The sequence below is a fragment of the Cinclus cinclus genome, chromosome 1 (genome assembly GCF_963662255.1).
Source record: "Cinclus cinclus chromosome 1, bCinCin1.1, whole genome shotgun sequence".
Lineage (NCBI taxonomy): Eukaryota > Metazoa > Chordata > Aves > Passeriformes > Cinclidae > Cinclus > Cinclus cinclus.
In genome coordinates, this window is record NC_085046.1 from 8,923,206 (window position 1) to 8,948,743 (window position 25,538).

The 25,538-nt window shown below is 37.0% G+C and overlaps 1 protein-coding gene across 1 annotated transcript in view; it reads right to left on the bottom strand.

The window, feature by feature from the left end:
- PTPRN2 (protein tyrosine phosphatase receptor type N2) overlaps positions 1-25,538 on the bottom strand; it is a 624,843-nt gene that overhangs the window by 392,863 nt on the left and 206,442 nt on the right. Inside the window, exons 4-5 of the mRNA XM_062506519.1 lie at positions 12,731-12,848; positions 7,824-7,986 (exon numbers count right to left, since the gene is read on the bottom strand). Coding sequence (XP_062362503.1) covers positions 7,824-7,986; positions 12,731-12,848 — 281 coding nt within the window. The remainder of the gene's footprint in view (positions 1-7,823; positions 7,987-12,730; positions 12,849-25,538) is intronic.

Sequence of the window (25,538 nt, forward strand, 5' to 3'; positions counted from 1 at the left end):
TGAGCTGCTGTGCCCACACAGTGTTGTCCTGGATATCTCAGAAGGCTTCTTGCCAGGTTCAAGCTGAAGGGAACTCCTTTGACGAGCTCTGCATGCTGTAGATGTGACCTTACATACTCTGCACCAGATTAGTGTTAGTTTTCTCTGAAAATAATAACTACAGCCAATGAAAGTTTACAATTGTCTGAGTAAAAATGAAGTAAAGGCCTTTTCACTAACTATAATGTTATTATAACATGCACAAACCCCAAGAATTTGGAAAACTAATTCAGAATCCAGAAACTGGAGAAGAGGCCAAACCAGAGCTTCCTGCAGTGATGGGACAGCATCAGGCCATGGCCTTTCCACAGATTCAAAGGTTTAAGGCAACAAGCAGCATTACAGCCATCTCACCTGACCTACTATTTAATTAATAATTTTCTGTAACTATCTTCTATTTTCTTTCTGAAAAATATAGTAGCTTTGAAACTATTTAAGAACTACATAAGAGGTGGCAGAGACTGTTAATTAACATCCTGTAGGTTGGAGTGTCAAAGCAAAAGAAGCCTCCAGAGTCTCCTTTGATTGAAACTATCCGTGACTTTATTTCTCAATCTTTGTTGGGAAACCACAGTGCAACACGACTGTCCAGGCTCTGACTCCATAGCATTCAATAATCTTTACTGCTGTAATTTCAGCTTATTTCAGAGATTTGGCTTCCACTCTTAAACAAAACAACCTTCAAAAAAGAAAAAAATGAAAAAAGAAAAAAGAAAAAGAATAAAAGAAAGGACAATACATTGGCTTCTTTCATGTATAAGTTACTATTTAATAAAATCACTTTTAAGTGTCAGATGTTCCCAACAATTCTTGATCTCCTTTGGAATTATTATATACACTTGCCTACCCTTCAACTATTTACAACAGACTCCTACACGGATAATTTTATTGTCAGTTGATGCAACTTATTGTCCTTAGTTTTCATAACTAACTCTGTTTTCTCCCTTTCCTTCTGACACATCTCTATCCTATGGGTCAAAAGAACCTTTCCTTTGGTGTAGAAAGAGTTCTGGGTGGTCTTTCCTCAGCATTCATGATTGGTTCATCATAAACAGAAGAGCCCTTGCCCTGGCTCCATCCAGGGCCATCACAGTGAGCCATCAGCCATCATGTCCAGGAGTACCACCCACCAGACAGCTGATGGCAACAGCTCTCTGGATCACCCTGCAGACTGAAAGGGGTTAATGTCTGCAGGGGTGTGGGACTCCTTATGAGATGCAGGACTCCTTATGGGTGCCATCTTGTCATTGTCCGAGGCACACTATGGGATGTTTAGGAAAAAGGAATAGTCTGGAATGGCAGCATGTAAGCAGGCTGACCAATACACCTGCGTAGCAAGTCTCGTGCCTGTATTGTCTTCTCAACAAACTGAATTTCTAATGCTTCTCTTGGGTGGGAAGTTCTGTTCTGTACCTTTTGTCCTGTGATGCCTCCTGACAGTACCTGCTCCACTTGGCCACTACCTGGACATGGGGACACAAAACTTGGGGCATATTTACTTCTGCCAGGCCACTGAAATCAGGAGCTCCCCAATACCACCAGCAGGCACCAAAGAGAGTCACTCAACCTGCAGTGATGGTAGAAATTGTGCAGCCTGGTGATCAGTGCTGATAGATCTACCAGGGTGTGACAGCTTCCCTTGCCCAAGAACATTTTGCTCATATGCCAATAAGTCTGTTACTCGGGGTTTCAGTAAATGATGTTTAAACACATTTTCTGTAGGCATATGCTGGTATATCGAGCTATCTCATTATCTAAAGATGATTTTCATAGAAACATGATGATCTTCATCTGCCAAAAGTTGAGCACATTAAAACCGATTCAATATAACTCTGACACATGATCTAGAAAATACTTTTATCCTAAGAAATGCAGGTGGATAGAGATCTGAAGGATCGATGCCCACACCACTGCTTTACAACCCCATTGAAAGCAACCTTCCATGTGCTGGACAACTGCTTGAGGTCAGCTGAGGTCTTTTCCCCCATTAAAAAGAAAGAAATTGTTGTTCCACTGTCCTGAAATGTGTACACCAACATATTCACACAGAGGTCGATAAAATAAGTTTAAATTTCTGTGAGCTCTACCATGTAATTTTATAAGTATAATGGAAAAATAAAAATGGAATACACTTGAAAATTTGTATCAGCTCCATCATCTTCTATTCACTGATTGCAATGTACTGAAGCACAGGGAGTAAATATTTGTAAGACAAACAGCAAACTTGCAGGAAAAATTACAGAAACAAACTCCAAACACATGGTAATTGGAAAAAAGAGTTGATTTTGAAGGGAAGGGTCTGAAAAAGAACAAAATCTTATTATCCAGTCAGTATTTGAGATTTTTAAAATATCAATCTATGGTTCATCTGGGAATTACTAGAAATTAATTAACTGCCCTTTTAAATAAGACTCCAGACATGACAGAGATCATTTATAATAACATTTCTATGGCACTTGCATCTTCTAATAATTGAAAAAATAATTAATCCTTACAAGATACCTGAGTGATAAGGGAAATTATAGTCTCTATGTTAGATATTGAAACTCTGTCCTGCATAACTGATGGGTTATAGGTAAAAGTATGAGTTGGATCTAAGACTTGAGCATGATACTAGCATTAGAATTCTCCCTTGCTAAATTATTAGTTCAAAAAATAAGTCACAAGTCACATTAGATCACCAGACTGTGTATTTATGCCACACACAACGTGACTGCAATTTTACTAGGCTTCATAGCCATGATTCTATCAGAGCTTTAAATCTGTGGATACCAGTCCTTACAGAAAAACTGCAATCTACACCAGATTCCTGCAGAACGGCCAGGAGGATGGAAATCACAGTGTCCCATTTTATACATGCTTAAAACAGATGGATCACAACTTGAAAACTCTCCTTTTCCCTCCACTGATCATGGAATGAGTTTAGGATGATGTGCACAAATACAGACATCTTTTTATGGTCAAATGATTTCTTCTCCCGTGCTTCTGAGGGTTTGTTTGCTGGGTTTTGGGGTTGTTTTGGTTTGGATTTGGATTTTGTGGGGTTTTTCGTTGGTTAGCTTGGGGTTTTTTTGTCTGTGTGTTCATTTTTTTTGGAGGATTTAATGTTTCTGTTTTGCTATAACGAGCCATAAAGAGGAGAATGATCTGAAAGATGAAATACTTTTTTGGGATTTGAGGTTTAGCTTTTAGTCTATGCTTTATCAAAAAATTATTGCATGACCTCAGAAAAAAATCTGTGAAGTAGTGGCATTAGCTCTTCCCTGCTTTGTAATGGCTTTAGGTAAATGAATGCACCAGTGCTTGGGAAATGTTAAGACATCATTGCGTATGTATGCCAATAGAGAGGCAATTCAAGGAGACATTCCTTTATCAATTATTTCAGAAATATTTTTATAAATGTGTTCAAGCACAGCTGAATCACATTTTTATACATAATCCCTTATATATGAAATACTAAATTTTACCTTTATATAAACAGAGTTTAAATGTATACACTGTAGGAAGTTTTTTGACTTTTTGTCACAATTCTGATGAACTTCATTCAGTCCTGTATTTAAATCAGTGTTAGATAAATAAAGGTGCTGCTTTTTTGAATTAAAGTTTCTGGTTAAAATGAGCAATGACTGAGTAATTTCTTATTAGTTAATCACAGTAATTATTATTTGTGGATAAGCTCAGAGTACATCTTTAAGCACTCATGCACTCAGATTTTCTAAAATAAATAATAATCCTTTTAAATAATTACCACATATATTAGTTCTTTTTGTGATCAATTACAGAGATTCAAATAATTGAATTTTAATTTTATATAATTTATATTATTTTTACTTGCAGCTTCTCCCCTCTCAGCACCACTGCACTGCTGAGCCACGACTCTCTGGCACTAACTAGTCACTCTCCTGTTTCTTTTCCCCCTCACAATTCTGAAAATGCCTTTAATTTTTTTAACTCCTTCTTTGATGTAAAGATTCTGTTTGGTTGGGTTTTTTGGGCTTTTTTTCCCCCAGAAATCTTTGCTTTAAAATTCACAAGAATACCTAAGATGCGGAGATTTCTGGAATCACAATATCTACATGAGAAGCCTACCATGAAAATGAATGCAACTAAAAACACAAAGAAACAGTAACAACAGGAAATTGATGAAGTTCCCTAATGTCTCTGACATGACTTTCTCTTTGCCCCCATCCTTCCCATGAGAGCCTGAATGGCACATGGGCCTGGCAAAGACCTCAGCAGCAGGTAGGACCAGCCCTGTCTGAAGCCCTCAGAGGCTAATTCGGGGGAAGGAGGAAAAGCAATTCCAGGAATCGTCAAATCACAAAAGCCAAACCACAGAACCGAGATTCCTGCAACAAGAAATACAGCCACAGCACAGGTGTGATGGCAGCTTGCTTCTTTCCATAGCCTGTCCAACAGGAAGTACATGTGGGTCAGGTTTCAGGTAAGTTTACTTTCTGCGACATTTAAAAAATTTTCTCGGTTAGATGAAAGCAGCACATTTGAAATCTGCTGTAATTATTCAAATGCAGGCACACAGACCAGCAGCAATGCCAGCAAGTTCTCCTTTACAGCCTCTGAGCTTTAGCAATACCAGCTACGTGCTATCTGTCAGATCCAACAAAACCCTGAGCCTCAGTTTCTGTAGGAATGTCAACAGTGCAGTGGGTTTTTCAGGGGTTTCGGTGTTTTGATATGAGAGGGGTTTGCTCCAGCTGGAGGGGAGAAGGGCAGGGCAATTCACAAAGGATTTGAAGCCTCTGCATTTCTTGCCTCTGTAGCTAAAATAAACCAAATCTCATTAAAATATGTGCCTGACTATTTGTTAACATTTTCCATACTTCATCCAGGTTTGCTAGAAAGGAATCACAAAGACTGATAACTCAGCATTTTGTAAATGATAAAACTTTCATAAAGCCCAAGTGTGTCTGTGGGGAAGACCAAGAAAATCAAACACAAAATCCCACTAGCTAATGCTTAAGTAACAAATGCCACCAAGTGCTCATTTCCTGAACAACTCTTTTCAGCTGAACTAAAGTGAAATGTTCTTTACAACTGTAACCCTTCAGAAACAGACCCACCAAACTTCTGATTTGCTGCTATTTATTCCCTGGAAGAGTCATTATCAGCTGCCGAGATGAGAAATAATTCTAAGTTAGTGATGAACTTCAAGTGCTTCAAAAATCACCCAAAGAAGCTCTTCAAGTACATGGCAGACACCATAGGAATTTTGGTCAATCATATGATTTAAATTTACTGGTGTTATTTCTGTCACTGTTGTATCAAGCCTCAAGCTGACAGTTTGAACAAGGGAAATAGGAAAAGAGTTACCTGCTTTATGTTTTGTGATGTTTTATTTTACAACTTTCTGCATAACTGTATGTTTGATGTCTATTTGCTAATTCTGAAGCTCTATAGTTTTATTCTGATAATACAAGTGGAAGAGAGTAGGGCAACTGAAGACTAAAAGTTGGCAAAATATATTAATTTTACGAGACAAAACAGCAATTTCAGAGTATAAGGAATATTTTAGAACCTCTTTATCTTTTATCTTTGTTTTACATTTGGCCAGAGACCTCTGATGTCAGGCTTGGAACCTGAATCCACACAGGAAGTCTGTCAAGAAGCACTACATTTCTGCAAGGTTCAGCTACAATTCACAGCACGTTAGGTACCAAAGCAACCAGAGCAGTCTTGCATCTCCTACTCCCCAGCAGCAGGAATGAAGTGACAGAGAGGTAAAGAAATACTTGGAAGAAAATTATTTTTAAGAAGGGCAAAGCCCAAAAGCTGCAGTTCTAAGTAGGGTAAAGTACCTCTGTCTTGTCCTTACTTTAATAAGAAAAGGACAAGAAAGTTTAAAAGATCAGATCTTACTTGGGTTTGTAATTTATCTATATATTAAGGACAAAACTAAGGTACCAATATTTTGTTGAAGCTAGCAATTACAGTGTATAAGGTAGCTATCTCCAATTCAAGTGGTACACCCATATCAGAGGTAGCTCATTCAGTTACTTTTACCCCTTCTCTTTTCAAATTGTTAAATTTCATGAGTTTTTTTCTGCTTCTTGGAGCAGAAAAAAATCCCAGTTTCACTCTTGTTTAAATGTTATTGCACTAATAAAACAATGAATCAAGATAAAAATACCACTTTTTCAAGAAGAGCAGTTGCATTTTATTTGCCAAGGATAAGGAAACATCTCCAGGATCATTTAAAATTCATGGATGATGACTAGCTTTTACAATAATTTTTCTTTTCTCCTTTTTTTTTGATTTTAAATTATAGGCAACACATCTGACTCAATGTCTGCTGTTTCCAAATGCTCCTTAGTAAATAGAAGTGTACAGTTTGCTCTTATATGTGCTTCATTTCCAGATTTTCTCTTCTTTATCCCACTCCCCCAGGCTTCAGAGTACCTATCTCCATGGCAACACTCGATAAGGTTGGTGGGTGGTGTTATCACAGCAGGCTTCCCCACAGAAGGTCTCAGCCATATGGATTATTTATGAACTTGCATGACAACACCAGACCCACTGAAATAATTCTTGAGCAAGTTTTTCTTGAAAACCAGTGATTCAAAACAGAGCATCCTCACTGCAGCCAGCGGTCATGAGGAGAGAGTGGAGGAAAAGCACCACCAAGGTGGTCCCTGGTCCCTCCTCAGAGCTGCCTTGCCTCTGCCTGAAAGCTCCTCTTGCCCCAGATGAGCACCCGATGACATGGGCTATAAACCACAAGTGCTGTGTGTAAGTCAGTCAGAAACTGGGAAGTTGTGCTTCTGACAAGAATTACAACCATGACTGAATGGCTGCTACGACTGGCGCTGTTGCCCGGAGTTGTTGTTGCAGATACCACAGCGATTTGGTGTCTCTGAGTTAGTCCCTGAACTAAACTAAAGCAGTTTGGCTTTGACAGTACAATCTCTTCACCTGATGCTTTTCCTAAAACTTCAGTATATTTTTTGGCAAAATTTGCATTTGTACCATATGCATTGAAATAGCACAGACAATTTCTTGTAAAAGATTGGTGTAAAAGCAGCCTAGCTCTTTAAAATCAAAGAGCGCACATCTTTTGAGCAAAAGATATAGGGCCATAATGCATGGAACCCCTTCATCCAGTAATTTTAATAAATTCATCAAGTTCCATCTTAGAGTGAGACAGATTTTCTCTAGGAGGGGGAATAAATGCTTTAGTTCTCAAATAGGCATGTTTGTAGTTTTTGACATAGTCAATACCCAAGATTTAATGGTTGTGATCTATCTTGCCAGCTATCTCACATTTATAATGTATACATATGAACATTAACTGGTCATAGGAGGCTTTCCTTATACTCAATAAGAAGTAGGAAATATTGAGGCACAGCTTATCAGACCCATTATTAAAATCTGCTTAAAGGTTATATGAATTGCAGCCTAAGCAGCATAAACACCAGCAAGAATTCACACAGTAGTTCAGCCAGGTTTTGGGAGAGGAGTAGTTCAGATGCAGTGTTTCACATCAGCTAGTCAAGATGTTACCAGCTTTATCCTACTCTTCCTTCTTCATCACATGCAATCCGCCCCTAACTAGGGTAAAATGCTCCAGATTTGATGAGTTGAAGCATTTACAATACTGAAGGTAATTTATTTTGAGAAAACTTAGAGCACTTACGATAATCAATTAGATGAGGCAATTGAAAAACAATGTCTGGTCTTCAGACGGAGGGGAAATTTCAAAAATGAGAACTCAAGAGAAAAAGAAAGCCAAAAATCACAGAATGTAAAAACCACATTAAAAATACTACCTTGACAGAAGTTTTGTCACTTGTCTTCCTTGGATACAAATTTTTAGATGCAGACTGGGAGAGAATTCTGAGATACTTGAGGTATTGCTGAAGAGACCTGGCCAAGTTCACATCATTTTCCACATCATAATTTCTTTCATTATCTTCATCCTGTCCCAAAGTCCTGCACAGCAAAAGCAAGGAAAAGAAAGTTACCAGCCTGTCCAATGTATAAAGTGGCCAACTAAAAAGGCACTGCAAGCCACTGCACTGCAATGCATAACAGAAAAGTCACTCAAAAGCTTATCAACCAAGAAAGCATAGAAAATTATTTCAGCAAAAGAAGTCAAAAAATCTTGCACTATTAAAGATTTATTTTATGAATCAAATGATAATTCTAGAGTAAATCAAATAAAATGTCACATCAAGGCAAAACCATATTCAAAAGAAAAGAAAATGCACATTATTAAAATGCACCCCAAAGAAATATGAGATGGTTCTAAGATTTAAAAATCCTGCTGGATGATGATGACATTCAATACCAATATGGCCCTGCACCAATGTAAAGAACAGAAAAAAGACTAATGGATATGCAGAAATAATGGAGCAAGTAAACACAAGTGAAAGGCTTGAAAAGGGAATACTGAGACAGAGTAAGTATCTCTTCTGATCTTCCCATGTGCCTGGGATTCACAGAATAGTGGCGTTTCCTGAGTGGTATAGACACATTTGCAAAGAAAAGCTAGAAATGTGATTAAATGATGGCAGTGTGGAGGTGTTTATATGGGATTCAGAGTGCTGTGTGCATTGAATCTGAATTATTACCAGCTGTCCTCATCTATCTCAAGAACACATAAGCGGTGATTATTTAAATGTCAGCCTTGGTAACTATTTCATTTCTTGTGCAAGAAAGGCAGAGAAAGTTCCCAGCCCTCTTCCTTCCCTGTGAGTGAAGCTGTTTGAGGGAAATCACCTTTTGGTGTCACCATTTCCTACTCACATGCCCACACACTTCTCCAATGAAGAAGAATTCCAGGTGGAAGAGCTTTTACAGATCAGTGAATGAATTTTACTTTCAACATCTCTGTGCCACTGTAAATAAAATTTTATTCTACCAGCCCACATCTTGGCACTAATGCAGAGGCACAGCCTGAGAGAGCACCATTATATCATTTTCCAAAGCTGGGGTTTAATTACAGTACTTTAATCAAAAATTAACAGACTTTCTTCCATACTCACAGTTTTACCAAATGTGTGTCCCTGCTAATTTAATACTAATAGATGTAATTAATAATGTAATTTACTGTGGTGGCATTGCAACCAACAGTGCTCACAGGTCTGCTCACTTTGAAACAGCAGAAAAAGTCTCCATTTCTCTCCAGTGTATAACAGCAAGTTCCCATCAGGGACACAAACTCTAGGAAAAAGAAAGGTTCCTGCACAGAGCACTATAGCAAACCTGATCTAATTTACCATCAGTCTTGCTTCTTTCTCATGCTGTTTGCATTTTTTCTTTTATTCCACAGCTCTAAATTTTGCCTTCTGATAGAGTGTGGACAGGCAGGTAACATTATCCACCTTCTTTTCAGCTTAAAGCCAGACCAAAACTATTCTGCAGTTTCAGACAAACCTGGGCACTCTGCTTTCTGCTTCAGTAGAGATGAACTAATCCAAACAGGCTCTTTTCATAGGAAGGATACCAGTTGCCAACACTCATCTTTCATTCATTGATTAATTCCAACACCTATCTTCTGCTTTCTTCACTAATTTTTAAAGGAAGGGAAAATGATTAAAAAAAAAAAACAGACTGAATTCTGCCTCAAGGACTTCCACTGGAGCTAATGGGAACTGGATGTACAGACAAAGGACGGTATTTACACTGGCTTTTCAAACCATTATTCACAATATATAGTCACTGTCACTGGTGGTAGAATATGGGATCTAAGATTTCTCATTTTTTTTATGGAGACAATAACTGCACTCATTTACATTCCACATTAGGCGTAATATTTTATGCTATAAACATTTAAACAATTAAAATGTAAAACACTACAAACCTTTATGTTTCATTTGATGACAACTTTAATAAGATACAACAAATACATCTGAAAGATGTTTAAAAAAATTTTGTAGTTCACCACTATATCACCATGTTAACTCAGGACTGAAAATGCATTAACTGACCAATTATTGCAATTAAATTAAAATAGTTATTTTAAATATGACAAAGTCATACTGGAAAATGGATGAATGACAAATCTATGAAAGCACTTGGTGAAATGACTTAGGAGAAATGACTGTCAGATGAGTTCTTTTTGTGCACTTATTTGGGACTATTTTCAGTTTTAATTTGCTCTGAAAAATGACTTTGCATACAATGTACTGAAGAGTATAAAGACAATATCACATATAACTTTCTATCTATATAAATAATTATGTATTTCCTACAAAATCTAGCATTTCAGAAGCTTTTTTTTTTTTTTTTTGAGAAAATATCTATATCACTGCACCTCTGCTATTTCTGGAATGTTTCCAATTAATAGATACCATACATTTTAGAATAAATTTCTCCCTTTTAAATGCTGAGAGTATCTTATTACTGACTTAATGATGGTTTTATTATAGAAATAATACTATACCCCATTTCATACACTGAAGTTTGCTGGAAACGTTTGTGGTTTTGCCTAATTGCACCAATGAACACAACTGACATTTATTCCCTCTGTGCAAAATGGACTTTTTTCCTTTATCTTGAGCCCTCTTTCAAGAGAGGGTTTTTTGAAATTTAATAAGGACCCAGGAAATACCACGTACACTCCAGTTAGCCAACAATGAAAGAACTTTCATCTTGAAATCAAACTCCCAGTTTCAGCATTTTTTTTGGAGATGAAATCTATGTCTTCTGTTTCATCAGATTTCATATGCACTAATTTAGCCTAAGTCAATTTACCTTTCAAGTGTCTGAGTCTATTTTCTTGCTCTCACCAGCTCTGTGGGGATTAATGACTCATTAGTATGACTTCATATTGTCTTATTACACACGTTACCCTTAATAAAAGGCCTTCCTAACATAATGTTTCTTTGATAATTAGATACCTACTCTAAGTTGCTTTTTAAATTATTTAATTATTATCTGATAAGATTTTAGCAAGCACACTGAACACAGAACACACTTGATCAAAATCTACATGACACCAGATTTCCTACTGTTCTCTGACCTACAAAACACGTTGCAAATGGACAACCAGAAAAATCAATTAATGCTTTAAACTGTTGGCACATAAGATAATGCTTTCAGAAGCACAGCTTGGTGACTACAGAAAATCTATCCACAATAGGAACTGCTTTACATGAACACATTGGAAATTCTTGTGTTCCTGAAGTATCAATATACAAAATATTGCCCTTTTTTTTCTACCATATATAGTTGAAAAGTATTTTGTTTGTTTTCTATCTAAATGTGTTTTCTACATATACCTTAAATAATTTCTTGTATCTTCTCATATATTTTAAATTTTATATGTCCATGAATCTGGAACACTGCAGAATATGGCCTTGATCTCAGGAAAATCTGGCCTATTTTGTCTTCCTCCCATGAATAAAAATTTTAGGTACTCTCTTAAAAAAATCCCCAGAAGATATTGAAGGTCTTTTCTGATATCATCTACTGAGAGTAATCCATTCAGTACTGACATTTTGTGTACCTAAGCAGTGAAAACATGTTTATGGATTCAACCACATGTTGTTATCACCTTCATGGTAATCTTTAGATCACTATCTTCTTTAAAGTTAAGTTTCTACCTTACTGCACTTCTGAAATGGTGCTGTGATTTTAAGAAATGCTTTTGAATCAGCAAACGTGAAATACAGGGTCAAAGTCTCTGAATTAAATCAAAACGAAGTGAGGAAAAGACAATTGAAAACACTGGGAAGTATCAATTACATAGCATTTTATTTCCAGAAAAAAAAAAAAGAACATCGAAAAGAAATTGTTCTGCAATATATGCAAACAACATACTGCAGTACATGAAGATCTGGATTCCAACATTCAGTTCTTTGCCCATCAAGGCTAGAAGCTCGAATTTATCATACTACGATGAAAGCTTTTTTAACAAAAAGCCCTTTCTATCAATTTCACCACTTTTGAGAATGTACTTCTTAAAATCACGTAAGAGAAGGCAAAATTTGTCATTTCTAATTGTTCCTAAAATTTCATTCTGGGGTTTGTGTGGTTGGGTTGTACTTAAAAGCCTGTAAGACACAACAGCCCAAGTAAAAGAGTCCCTTTATATGTGTAACTGTATATGAAGAAGATATAATTTCAGGTTCTAAAACCATATCAATCTACAGAATTACTGGTGTGTCTCTTGGAACCAGTTACTGCAAAGTCACCCCTCAATACCTTTCAAGCCATGTCCCAACATTATTTCCTGTCATGAGAACTTGCAGGAATCTCTCCTCCCTGAACAAATTTTGCAACTACCACTAGGAATTTATGGACTTCAAATCAATTATAGGTATGTTTTGGAAGAATGTGACTTTGAAAATACAATTAGCCACTCAGAATGGCATTCAATGCTTAGTCCAGAATAAAATATCTCCTGTAATTGAGCTACTATAAGTTTGCTTGTTTTAAGCCTGTCATAGGTAGGGATGGCTGAACTGACACTAGACAGTGCATGAACTGAATGAAAGGCCTGATGTTTTGAATTCTGACACATAATTAACAATAGAAATTGCATTTCTTAATGATAAACAGAAAAACAAGGTCCAGGGTTTTAATTAATTCTGTCCCCTGAACACTGGCGGACACCTTTATATAGACAGTAGCTTTTGTGAGTTTTAAAGTTCTACTTCTGAGCCAACCTCTTTATTATCATTTGCAAACATTTCCAAAACCCAAGTAAAAATCACTGCAGAAGACTTACCTTCCTGTGTCAGATCCCTCAGATGCAAATGCATCAGGGTGTCTGCTGTGGATTTTGTGAATGGTTGAAAGTTCCTGACCAATAACACGCTGTGTGTAATCATCTCTCCAGGTAAAACCTGATAAATAATGAAACAAACAAACAAAAACAGACTGAAAAATAGTCACTATTTAACAAGTTGGAAGTTTGGCAAAAATATGTCCTGTATAAACAACATTAAAAAAAAAAAGAAAAAAGAAACTTCACTCAGTTGGAACCCAAGAATGAACTGTGATTCTTCTCTTCTGTATGAAATTCTGTTAATGAAATTTTGCTAATGAAACTTCCTAGCAATGGAAGGAAGACAGCAAATCACGAGAGGATATTTTGAAAGCCTTTGGTCTTAGCAGAATCTTAATTAGCTGCAAACAAGTTTTAATAGATAAAAAAGGGTTATTTTGGACAGCTATGGAAATTAACCCACTAGCTGGTGTCTGTTGAAAGGTTGCTTCCTTTCCTCCCCATTCACAGCACAGTGCCCCCTCTCTGTTTTCCCCTCTCTGTTTAGAACACTGAGGAGCTAGTATTGCAAGTTTTAGTATAACGCATGGAGGTCAATTTAAATTATATTTAAATGTTGCAACAAAAAAACTTTCCAGCAGGGGCGGAGCAACTATGGAACTATGCAGGCAAATTACAGTGACTACTCCTTAAGTACATGCACTTCCAATTTCATGGTAATTATACCTGAAATAATGATATAATCCCAAACATAATTGTTACCTGATTTGTAGATTTTTACAGTAGCACTTCAGCTTATAGAATTGGCTGATGCAATTATCTGGAAATATCTAATAACTAAATATCACACAGCTGAAGAGAATTTCTGCTGCTGTGCCCTGTGCAGCCAAACACCACAAATCTCTCAATGAATATTGATAGAAGTTCCAGATATGGTTATCCTGATAAAATCTTCCTGTAAGAAACCACCTAAAGAAAAATCCTCTCTAGCATCAGATGCAGGCAGTCAGATCTGGATGTTAGAACCAGGAAGGGAAGTTGCTAGAACTTGGAAGGAGGATTTCTGGTTCAGTTCCTATTTTATATACAAATTACAAACTTTATCACCATCTGGAGTAAACATGAGGTCTTTTGGTGTAGGCAGACCCTCAGGATGAAGATAAAGCATCCTCAGCCTCAGCAGAGCTCAGAACTTGACCACTTCACAAACTGGATGGGAGCTTTATTCATTGGGCTCTTCAGATCTTTCCACTCTATTGAATGGGAATTATTTATCTGTTTACTAGATAGACAGATACAATAGGTAAATTTTGGAATTAAAAAAGGAAGACTAAATAGGGCATTTCTTTGTTCTGCCAAAGGAGACAATTCTGAGCACACAGAAGTAAAAATCACTTTAATATTTATCAAATTTTCATCCTAGAGAGGAGATACTTAAATAAGTTCAGTATACATTTAGACATGGCTAGGAAGCATTAAAACTATGCTGTTGTCTTGGATTTAGACAAGATTTAGGGCAGAAAAGAAAGGCCCCACTTGGGCAAGATTTAGGTGGACTGCATCCCAGACTTTTTTTTTTTCATTAGTGAAAATAATAATAATAAATTGGAACCAATATAAGTATGTATGAAGGCTTTAACAAACAAACAAACAAACAAACAAAAAAGCTTTCTAACATTCTACCTGACATCCTTCTTACTCCTTTCCTTAAAAAAAGTATTACTCAAGTTTATTGAGGAAACACTTCACCTGAAGCCATATTAGATGTTAATGGATACAGTAAATTACTCCAGACACTTGGGAGGGGGAAAAATATCTGTCTCTATCTAATCTGGTTTTATTTCTGAATCATCCTTTTCAAATGCAAATATCACCTTTTCAAAGATGCCATGTAAGAAGATGGATTCAAATAGTTTCAAAAATTTAAATCTAAGGCTGCTCAGAACATGTTTTTATGCGAACACACAAAAATGAGTCACCATGCACCTATGATTACTTTGATGTAATGCAATTAAAATGATTTTTAGAACAAAGTTGAGATATATTCCACACCTATTTACTTATATATATATATGGATATATATATTCAGCTTTACTTCTCTGTTGTCTAGCACTACATATTTCTGTTTGTTTCATAATCTCATGAAGGACAAAAAATACTAAAATAACTTTCAATTTTAGGAGAATGTGCAACATAAAAATTTCAGCTAAAATACATATATAGTAAAATCATTAGCACAGCCTTAAAACTACCAATTTATGAACTATGAGTCCAAAATTACTACAGTTTCACTCTACCTCTAAGTCAATACCAACCCTATGAAAGGCTTAAGAATACACAACAAATAACATAAACCTTGAAGAAAAATACATTGAATTATTCTGAAGAGCTTTTCCAAATTAAAGCAAGAAGAGTTCATCCATGGCACCTGTATACAGATAAGAAATTAATCTCTTTGAATACCGAGAAATATTGAGTTTTGTGCCTACAAACCCCAATGTTTTCAGTAAAAAGCACATGAAACCATTGTTACACCTGTCTCACTTGACAAGAGAATGGTAGACCGTTGTTATCTCCAATGTATTTTTTTCTCCTGCCACACTATTTTAACATCTTTTCCTAATGCATTTCAAACCAGTAAGGATGCACTATCATCCTTAATGTAGTAAAAAATGTAATTATGGCAATAAAAAAGAGTAAATAAATGAAAGAAAAACAGACTACTTGTTATAGAGCTAGAAAGAACTAGAGTTAGGGAATATGCCCTCTCAGCTGTGTCTCCAGCACTTCTAGCTCACTCCAGTGTTAGAACAAAACATGGATGAAAACCACAAATTTTAACTGACTCAAAAACCCCCTTGTCAGTAATTTAGTATTTCTGTCTCTTATGCAACGATCTCAGGAACTGCAGCTTGTCTAAAGTTAACCTCATGCCAATCATTTTCCAGCATTGTTTCAGTTTCAAAAAAAAAAATATCTCCCACACACTGAGTAGAATAAACCAGCACATTCAAGAGCCATAATGCCACGCTGACAGCTGCAATCAAAATTAAGGTTGAGCAGGAGCGTATGACGATTTCCTGTTCCCTTTGTCCGTGCCGTCACACCAGCCCCGGCCTCGGCACCCAATTATTACAATTTGTGTCCAGTGGCTGAGCAGGATCACAGCAGAGCTCTTGTGCACATTACTTCCATGTCACTAACGGGGAGCAGCGCGGGGCACGCCCAGCCCCTGACTGACCATCCTCACCATCCCCCCATGGCTGCAAGGCCCAGGCCGGCTCTCCCAGCCCCAATTCCCACAGAGGAACAATGCCAAGGCAAGGGAAGGAGTCTGGCGGACACTGAAATGACGCAGACGCTGTGACAGCAGCAGCACAAAAACGCTCTCAGTTGAAGGTCATAGACAGTAGTGACACCCCCATGAAAAACAGCCATCGGTACAGGTTTTCCCCACAGAAGCAGCACTTTTCATTGGTGTCAGCCCAATGTTTAATTTTTTCTTTTAATTTAATTGGAACTCCATAACCTAAATGTTTGTGAAAAGGGAATGCCAGTATAAAGACAGTGAAGACAAAACATTAATGCCGTTATCAAACCCAACTGGAAGGTCAAATCCAATGCAGGTCGTCTGGATATGACACAGTCTTTCATACCATCAAGTATCTCCCCAGGTCTTTTATTTCCACATCACAGTCTATTATTATTATTATTATTATTATTATTATTATTATTATTATTATTATTATTAATTATTTACTATTATTATTATTATTACCCACCACTACAAAAATAATAAAATTGTTTAGGTCCCTATTATATTCAACACTTAGCAATGGCTATGTCAACAGAGAGTACTCTTCTAAGAATTATTAGCTGAAATCAAACCAAAAGCAAGCAGTTAAAATAGTCAAGAAAGCAAGTTTCAGAGATTCACAGCAGTGAAGATGTTGGCTTCTGTCTACAAAATTAAAATTATTTTTAAATTCATCATAAAATGTCACTTAACCTGCTTAACTGCTTTTGCTGCTATAGCAATTACAGAGAACTACTGAAAAATACTCAAAATTCAAATACGTATTTCCTTCTTCTAGCTGATCAATTTTTCTAAGCAGCTGCATTCTTTCGTGTGGTTTTGACTCTGTTTTCCATCTTAGAGAAATTTGATGTCTCTCCAAATATACCTGACCACAACTTTAATGCATGTAAATTATAACAGCAGCTTTTGAAAACATTTATCTGCTACTTCTCTCTCTAAACTTATTCTCATTCAAACTCACTCATACAAATGAATTCCCCTCCCTTTGAAGGCCTAAGCCAGAAAATCAAAAAAGCTTTCTGTAAATCAGAAGAGCTCAATATAAGTCCTTCAAAGAAGCAACAGTTCTCACTGTTTTGGTTGTGCAATTCTTCCTGCTGCTGTTCCTGACCCTTTTCCCAACCAGCATGGCTGAGACTGAATAGGGCTCTGAAGGAAAGTCCAGCAGAACCTTTGTGTGACTCTTCTAGCTCTTGTGCCAATTGAAATCTGAAATTATTAGTTCTGCATCAACAAAATTATGTTTACATACCAAGTTCATTGAAAATGACAGGAGATTATTCTAAATTTGTAGAAACCTATATACTAAATCTTGATCCTTCTTTGGAAGGCCCAAAACCCTAAGAATTATTCAGAATTAAAGCCAGTATAGGCACTATTTCTGACATTTTTTCTCCAGTTTTTGGTAACGTTAGGCATTTTGTCCCTATATGGTAGATTAATTTTTTTTTTTTTCTCTGAGCTACCTTCAACTGCTACTTCATTTCAATCAGGAAACTCTCAGCTGTAGAGCACAGAGACTTTCATCCCCCATGCCATGTGTTGCAAATTGTTAATGCCTACTTTAGCTGTCAGAACGTCCGCAGAATTGGGAATGATTTGCTTTCTTCCCTATTTTCACAACAGACAGGTCAGCGTAACGTACAGACATGCCTTTCTGCAGGCTGCCTTTCCACATTCTCCAGTGGAGCTGCTCTCGTTCTCATTCCAGACCTCCCTTTTCAGAGCTCAAGGACTTACCCAATAATGCTCACATATTTCAGCTCCAGCTAAGTCAAAATTGCAGCTTTAATGCTGAGGTTGTGTACAACAAATTTAAGTCTTTCAATTGCTACTGCTATATGTCCTACCTAAGATTGCAGCCAAAAGATAAAATCCTGGTGTTTTCTCTTAAAACTTCATCCAAAAGCAATTTTGCAATTCAACTTGAAATGACAAGTTAATGTCAAAAATAGAGAAGTTATACCCAGCTCTTAAACCACAACCTTTTAATTTCCCATTTCTTTGTATTAGAATATTCATTTTTAGTGAAAATTTTGACTAAGATGTTTTCTACAAAATTGGAAGAAAGTCTGCCAAATGTTTTTTTTTGTTTTTTTTTTGTTTTTTTTTTTTTTTTTTTTTGCTCTGATCCAACTTTGTGTTTGTCTTCTAGATGATAAGAAAATCTGGTTCAGAATTTATCTGAAGAAATGACTGGGGGGGTTATAAGCAGTCATCACCACTCTTGTCCAATCCATTTCAGCTGGAGCTGTGGCCATCCTGAAAGACCTCCAGAGCTTTTTTTGTTTCATTCCCTTTTCCACTGCCAGGTACCAGGTTTGCATTTGTGACTTTGTTTGCCTTCTTTTGGAGTTTCTAGTGAGACCTTTTAATATGGAAGTATTTCATTTGCTGCACTCAGCAGCAATTCACTCACAGGCAAAGAGCTTCTGTTTGAATGAACAGATGAAAGGGCTGCCTAAGGATTACGGCTTCAATTTTTCATATATTGTTTTATTATACATAAAAGCGATAATCTCCATAGAATTAAATTACAACCATGATCTGCTTACAGTCCTGATTTTAATTTACTCTAAGCAACTATCCCAGAAGGTAGAGGGAAGGCTTTTCTCCTCAGTTTCTGATATTTTTCTATTATTTGAAAAAGGCAAATGAGTGCTTCATTTGCCAAGGAGATTATAAAATGCTCTCACAGGATTCAGTATGTAATGTTTCCTTACCTTTATTTCAGCTCTTGCAGAGAGCTACAAATAATTGGGTTTCTACAAGAGAAAGTTTCTAAGTGTTACATAAGACTTTTCTGCCACTGGAGCTGATAGTAATAAAAGAATAATATGATAATGCAAAATGTATCTCCAGATTTCCACACAGAGCACGTTACTTCCAAAGACTGTAGCAGAATGGCAAAATAGCAGAATTCCCAAATCCCTGAGATGAATCCCATGCAGTTCACCATGTCATATTAACCCTCCCACAAACTGTTGATCCTAAACCCAAAAGCACATCATTCCATTCACAGAAATGCTGTTAAGGAAGGGAGGTAGTCTTGCATCATTGCAACTTCATATTTAATTTAATTTAACTCATGGCCAATCCCATCTTTAAATTGAATATCTTTCTGCCCTGTCTAGGCTGTGACATATTTATTAAAAAAAAATCAACTCTAATACATGGTGACTAAAGGTGCACCTCCTACTCCTCTGTTTCCTTCTGTTCCTGGACTATGAACAGACATTTCCTCTGTGTTGTCAGCCCAAGGAGTTTTCATGAATGTGAGGAAATATTTACATGCACTGAAAATAGTGACACTAAAATAAAGATGAGACCACTTTGCTTGTTTCACCGAGCTTTGAACCCAAATGCAGTAGCTGCAATTGCACCAAGGTGCATGTAACTATTCTAAATTTAACCCAAAAAGGTCTGATGTTAGTTCCATACTGCAGAACACCTCTTTAATACATTAATCCTCTGCAATCTCCTTTCAGAATAAGTAGTGATGATCTATTTTTTCTGTCAGAATTACTTCCATTTTTCTGTTCCTTTCTCTTTCCTTTTCTATCTTATTATTCCCTTCCAAGATGTCTTACACGACTCTACACTTTCATTCAAACCCAGTTTCTCTCAAACTCAGGATCTCTTTAAGTATGCAGAAATTGGTTGTAATGCTAGACTGTACAATGCTAAGAATGGAGATTTTGTCCAAATAGTAGTTATCCATGCATTTTAAATCAGCAGGTTTTCCGTCTCATTTTATTTTATCCAACTCATTTCATGCTATCAGTAGGATGACAGCCTTATTGTCACAAAAAATATAGTTCCTGGGAAAGGATTTTGAAGTGTCTTCAGTCTGGAAATTAAAACATCACCTGTAACAAGGTAGAATTGGTTGAAAATGTGCCGGTACTTAAATCAGTACAGTAAATTAAGTGGATATGCAGGTTACACTTAGTCTGGCAAATTCATCTCAGACCTACAGTTCTTAATGTATTTTTAAATGCTTAGGAGCAGAAGTGTTCTTTCATCTCCACACTGTGGTTCTCGACCGTGTTTTATGTAACCTTAGGACTCTCACTGCTGTTTGTGAAAAATCAATTTTTGGCGGTCATAGCAGAGCTCTCTGCTGCACATGCAAAGCCAATACCCAGGGGTGCCACCCTGGGCTGGACAGCGAGGGTTGCAGCAGCAAGGGCTCCTGCACCTTTGGCTCTGAACAAAATTCCGTCTGACCAAAGTACAGACCATGCACCAGCGGCGTGGAGGGAGGGTAACAAGGAGCCAGAGCAAAGGCTTCTCCAGGACACTCCCAGTCCATCCCATCGGGAAACTTGATATTCCTGAAATATTTGCCCTAGGAAGGGCCTTGGGTCTGCTACTCATCACACTGTGCTGCATTATGACAAATACAAATAAAAGCAAGTAAAAGGAAATTTGTTTATTCTAAAGGATTGGAAGAAACTCTACACACAGTTTGTGCAGAACCATGTCTTCCATTTTCCACTTTTAGGCCATTTCTCTGAGGCTGTAGATTCCTCCTGAGAGAGGCCATATATTGCATGCATTTGCAGAGTCTCTTTCTACAGCAATAACAATAACAATAATTGTTATTGTTGCTATTATTATTAATAAAAGTCCAGCAGTTGCAGAAGAGAAGGCTCCCTTAGGAACCTTGTAAGGATCTTGGTGGCTGAAAGCTCAGAGTTTTCCAGGGAACTGCATTAGTCAAGTCAGTTTGCCTGCAGTGAAGATGAACAATCTGCAGGCCATGCTGTTCCCCCAAAATCTGATTAGAGTTCCTCGGGTTTCATTTTGAATTCACCCCACGTACAGAAAATGCACACATGGAATTTGTGCAACCCTGAAAGGCATTTTTGGCCAGAGGAGTATTTGAATTGTCTTCGTTTTAATTTCTTGTGCCGTAAAATTTTTGGGTATTGACCCTACAACCAACTGCAGCAGAGGATGCAATTACTGTACATTGAATGACAGATAAGTTTTTAATTAAAGCCTTTTCAGTCTTTGCATCTCAGGGCTCTGATTTACAACTCAATTCCAATTAAAAAATTGCTGCACCACTTGTAAGCCGAGGTACAGTGTCTGCCCATGTATTAAGCTGGTGTCTATGGGTAAAAATTCTATCATTTGACTTATTTTAGCCAACAATGAAAGGATTTCATGAGGGAATCTCTGACTGACATGGTTTCCAACATGGTGTTCATTTTCCCTCCCTTGTTTCATGCAGTTAATACCTCAGCAAGCTTTAATAACACTTTTAGACAATTCATATAGTGCTGATTCATGGATCCACACTGAAGCTTTCTCATCTGCACACACTATTGTTCCTTTACTGCTTTCTGGAGTTGATCTCTCTGAACATTTAAAATATGCCATGATAAAGCTGTGACTCAGTTTTACCACAATGCTACTAAAAAGTGGTTTTTTAATCTCTAAATTAGTTTTTAGAAAAGACTGTCAATGAATTAAAATATTTTCACTAGAAGAGCTGGAAAAGTTCATCAGATATGAACTTAAAACCCCGAAAATCTCATCCTTTACGAGGACAGTTTCTGTTGGCATCTATTCATAACACATCACTGCATCCAAAAAGATTCACCAGTTTTTTGCTCATAACTCGAAAGAGCAGCTAGGTCTAAATGTAATTCACTGGAAACTCTGACATTAACAAAACGCCTCCAAAAAAGAAACAGTGACATAACACTGAAATAAAACATACAGAGGGGACGTAAAATTACTATCAGTCCCAGGAGAAATTTTATCTTTGTGAGTTCTATGCTCAGCTAAAATCCAAATATTCTTAAATAAAAGCTCCACTGATTTCATTCCACTAAGGCCTAACATTAATTGTACAGACATGCCATTCCCAGTGTGCTCACTATGAACTCAGAGAACTTTCTCTGGGCACAAACCATGGCTTGAGGAGTAGCCTGGACGGGCAGGCTGTGCCACAGAGTGGGGAGCCCAGGAGGGGGGACCAGAAGCACTCATGCCTTCTCTTGGATCTGCCCTTCCACTTGTAAGGAAAAATCAGCTCCATGGCTCATTTCTCTATCTGCATCACAGAAATAACGCAACACAATTTCAGGGGTTGAAGTTGTACTGCATTTCATAAGGCATTTGAATAGTGTAGAACTGGACTGGCAAAAACAAGAAACAGTGGCAAAAAGAGAATTCACCAGGAGCTGCTGGAATGTGGCACAAACTAAGTGGCAGGTACTTGGATTTTTTCTTAACTTCAATGTACTTTTACTATTTAAGGACTAGTAACTAATATCAAGGAATTTAACATATTTTCAAAACCACCATTTATTCTAGAATAAATGAATAGAATGCTGCAAAAAGCAGCAAACCTGCTTTAAAGCAACACTGAAGTGAAGCAGCAATGATGTTAGAGCATTACAAAAACACTGGTGGTGTACCTCTTATTTCTCACTGTTGGTATTGTTACAGAGGATAAGTCTTCTGATCAGTGGCTCCCAGCTTTAAGAAGCAATGATATATTTCAAGATAATCAACTGCTACCTATTACCATACTTTTGATGTGATGGAACAGTCATGTGCCTTATTTTCTGCGTCCTCAGGGTATCCTGGTAAAATGTCACATGCATTTTTCTCCCATGTTAAGAAAACAAAACCTGCATATTAATTCTTTTTAAGGGAGGCATAAAATGCAGTAAGAAAGGAACATTGATTATTCTATTAATCTATAAACTACCAAAATAGACATATAAATAATACTGGAAAATGTAATGTAGCTTTAATTAACAGCACTGCTCCCCCCATGTTATAACAGTCTTGATAGATGGAACCTGCAGCAATCAATCTGATTGCTCTGAGAGCAGTTTCAGCTAATTCGCAACAAAAGACAAAGTTAAAAAGCCAGAATATCACACAATTTTTACAAGTATTTTGTTATTTAAATTAAGATCTCCATCTCACTGACCAGGTTTCTCAGAAGAGAAATTATAAGCAAGTCTCGCTGTAAGTGTAACCAAGAGCCAAGGTGTCCAAGAGTTCCAGACACTCCTCCATGGCTGTTCCAAGTATCAGAAGAAAATGACAACGAACTCCCCTCTTCTAACTCCAAAATCCTTGTGACTCAGTTGTCCAAATCTGTAGCTCAGTAAAGCAATCAACCTACAAAATGTTTGCTATCATGGCCCCAAAAGGTAAAAATCTTAGAAAGGAAAAGGAAAGAGCAATGAGTGAATTTTACACAGTGTTAGCAGTTTCAAACAGAAAAAAATACTTTATCTAGAGAAACAATCAGTTTCTTTTACCCTTCAGGAGTATTTGTTGAAAGGAGGAAACTAGGATTAACTTGTTTTATTTACTACTGCAAATAAAGAGAAACACAGGACATTGCAAATTCAGTGATTTATTACTAATTTGCTATTCCTACTCACCATTTATTTCTATGTCTATATATAAAGACAAACTGTATTTATATATTTTACTTTATATGCATTATATGACCTTAAAGAAAATACTTCCCTCTCTCAATTACTTCTCAGCCAAATGCCAAAAGTTCAAACATATAAACTGAACATGTCTGTCCTGACAGCCAGATAAGACTGAGCTTTTGTACTTTACATTATATTTAGCAGTGAGTCAGGTTTGGATCATTTTCCTCTATGCAGTACCAAGCTACGCCCTTAAAATTTATGACATTTTTAGAAGCCAAATATATCCAATTTTACTCAGAAAGATAATTTTTATTAACCTGTTCGCTTGAAAGTACATTAGAATTGGTCAAGATTTCCAAGATTACAGCAAAGATATTCTTATTCATGTTGATATGTCAGAAAAAAGACAATTAAGTCTTTTTCACATCTATTCTGTATTTAGTAAAAAAATCTGTTTAGCTGACTGTAATGTTTATATACTTTGTGGCTGTAATGTTTCAGGTTTGCTGTTTTCTTCTTTTTTGTGGTCCCCATTACAACTCAGGCTAAATAATATTGTGCAACCACACCAGATTACAGCTGTGCAGGCACCACCACTGCAAGGCATGATGCACTCCCCAGGTGTCCCTGTTCCTGGAGCTCCCCTCCTGCACACTCAGATGTCACCTGGGATTCTCCCAGTGGCACCTGGCACAGAAGCAAGGCCAATCATTTCCCATGGCTCTCCTAGAGACTGAACAGGTTATGCTGTGTGGATAAACATGCTCCTAAAAACCTTTATCTCCATCAGTACAGAAGTTTAGCTGGAAGTGTTGGCCAGAACAGGTCTCACTCCAGTTTTGGTGGAGCCTTGGATGGTGTGGGGCTTTGCCAGAAGTGGTTGGATGAATGGGTGCAAAGAAATGGCCCTGTATGGGAACTTGTGTAAATATTGTACTGAAAAAGTTAAATTAGACCCTTTCCCACTCTCCCCACATTATGGCCTTACATTGATAACAAGGAAGCAGAAAGACACAATTTTTATTATTATTCCTGTTATCATTCACATGAATGTCATATCAACAAATCTGGTAGTCCAAATCATGATCGTAAGGGCTGTAAATCCTGTTTACTTCTAGTGCAAACTCTTCAAATGGCCTTGAAGAATGCAAGGCATTTTTCATAAAACAGAAGTCAGGCCCAGGAAAGAATAGCTTCTAGTCAGGTGTTTAGGATTCAGTTACCCCTAGCTATTACAAAAATCACCCTCATGTATATAGCCTGCATATATCCCTTCTCTTACTATACTTTGCATCATTTTTGCTGGCCAGGGGAAACTTTTCCTGACATAGTTTTGACAATCCCACAATTAATTTATCTTCATTTCATTGTATCCTTAATAACACTATGCAAGCAACAGATTTCAAGCCTTTCCAAGTGGAATGAAGCAGAAGTGAGCTCACATCCCTTATAAATTGTTTATTGAATATTTATTTTTACTTGGATGACACAGCGCTTGTGAATCTGCTGGTGGTAAAGCCCATGCTTACTTGCTACAGCACAACATTTATTGAAGCAGATATTCTTGCCAAATCTATATTGCATTTATAAATCTTCAAAACAAGTCTTGGTAAATGTCACTTCTTCTTAAATGCTTGGCAGAATCAATGACAAGTGATGCTGCCTTTGCCCTTGAAGAATTCATGTGTTTGGATCTAAATTCTAAAAACCTGTTCAGAAACACACGCAACATAAATGTACATGCAATGCACCAGAGGCACTGAGGAAAGAAAGAAATTACTGTAAATGCAAAAGTTGAATACCAACAGGAAAGGCTGTCTATGGCTTTTTAAGACTTTCATTGTAAACTCTGTGAAATACACTACCTAAAGCCCATTACCTTCTTTCCATTCTGCATTGGAATATTTTGCAGTGGTCATCCATACACTACCCAAAAGCAATCAGCTTATTTTGATGTGGCTTTTGTACCTCATTAAACACCTTTTGAAATAAATATATATAAACTAAAAATCCAAATATAGACTTAAAATATTTAATTCTAAAAACATGTAGAAATTATCCTGA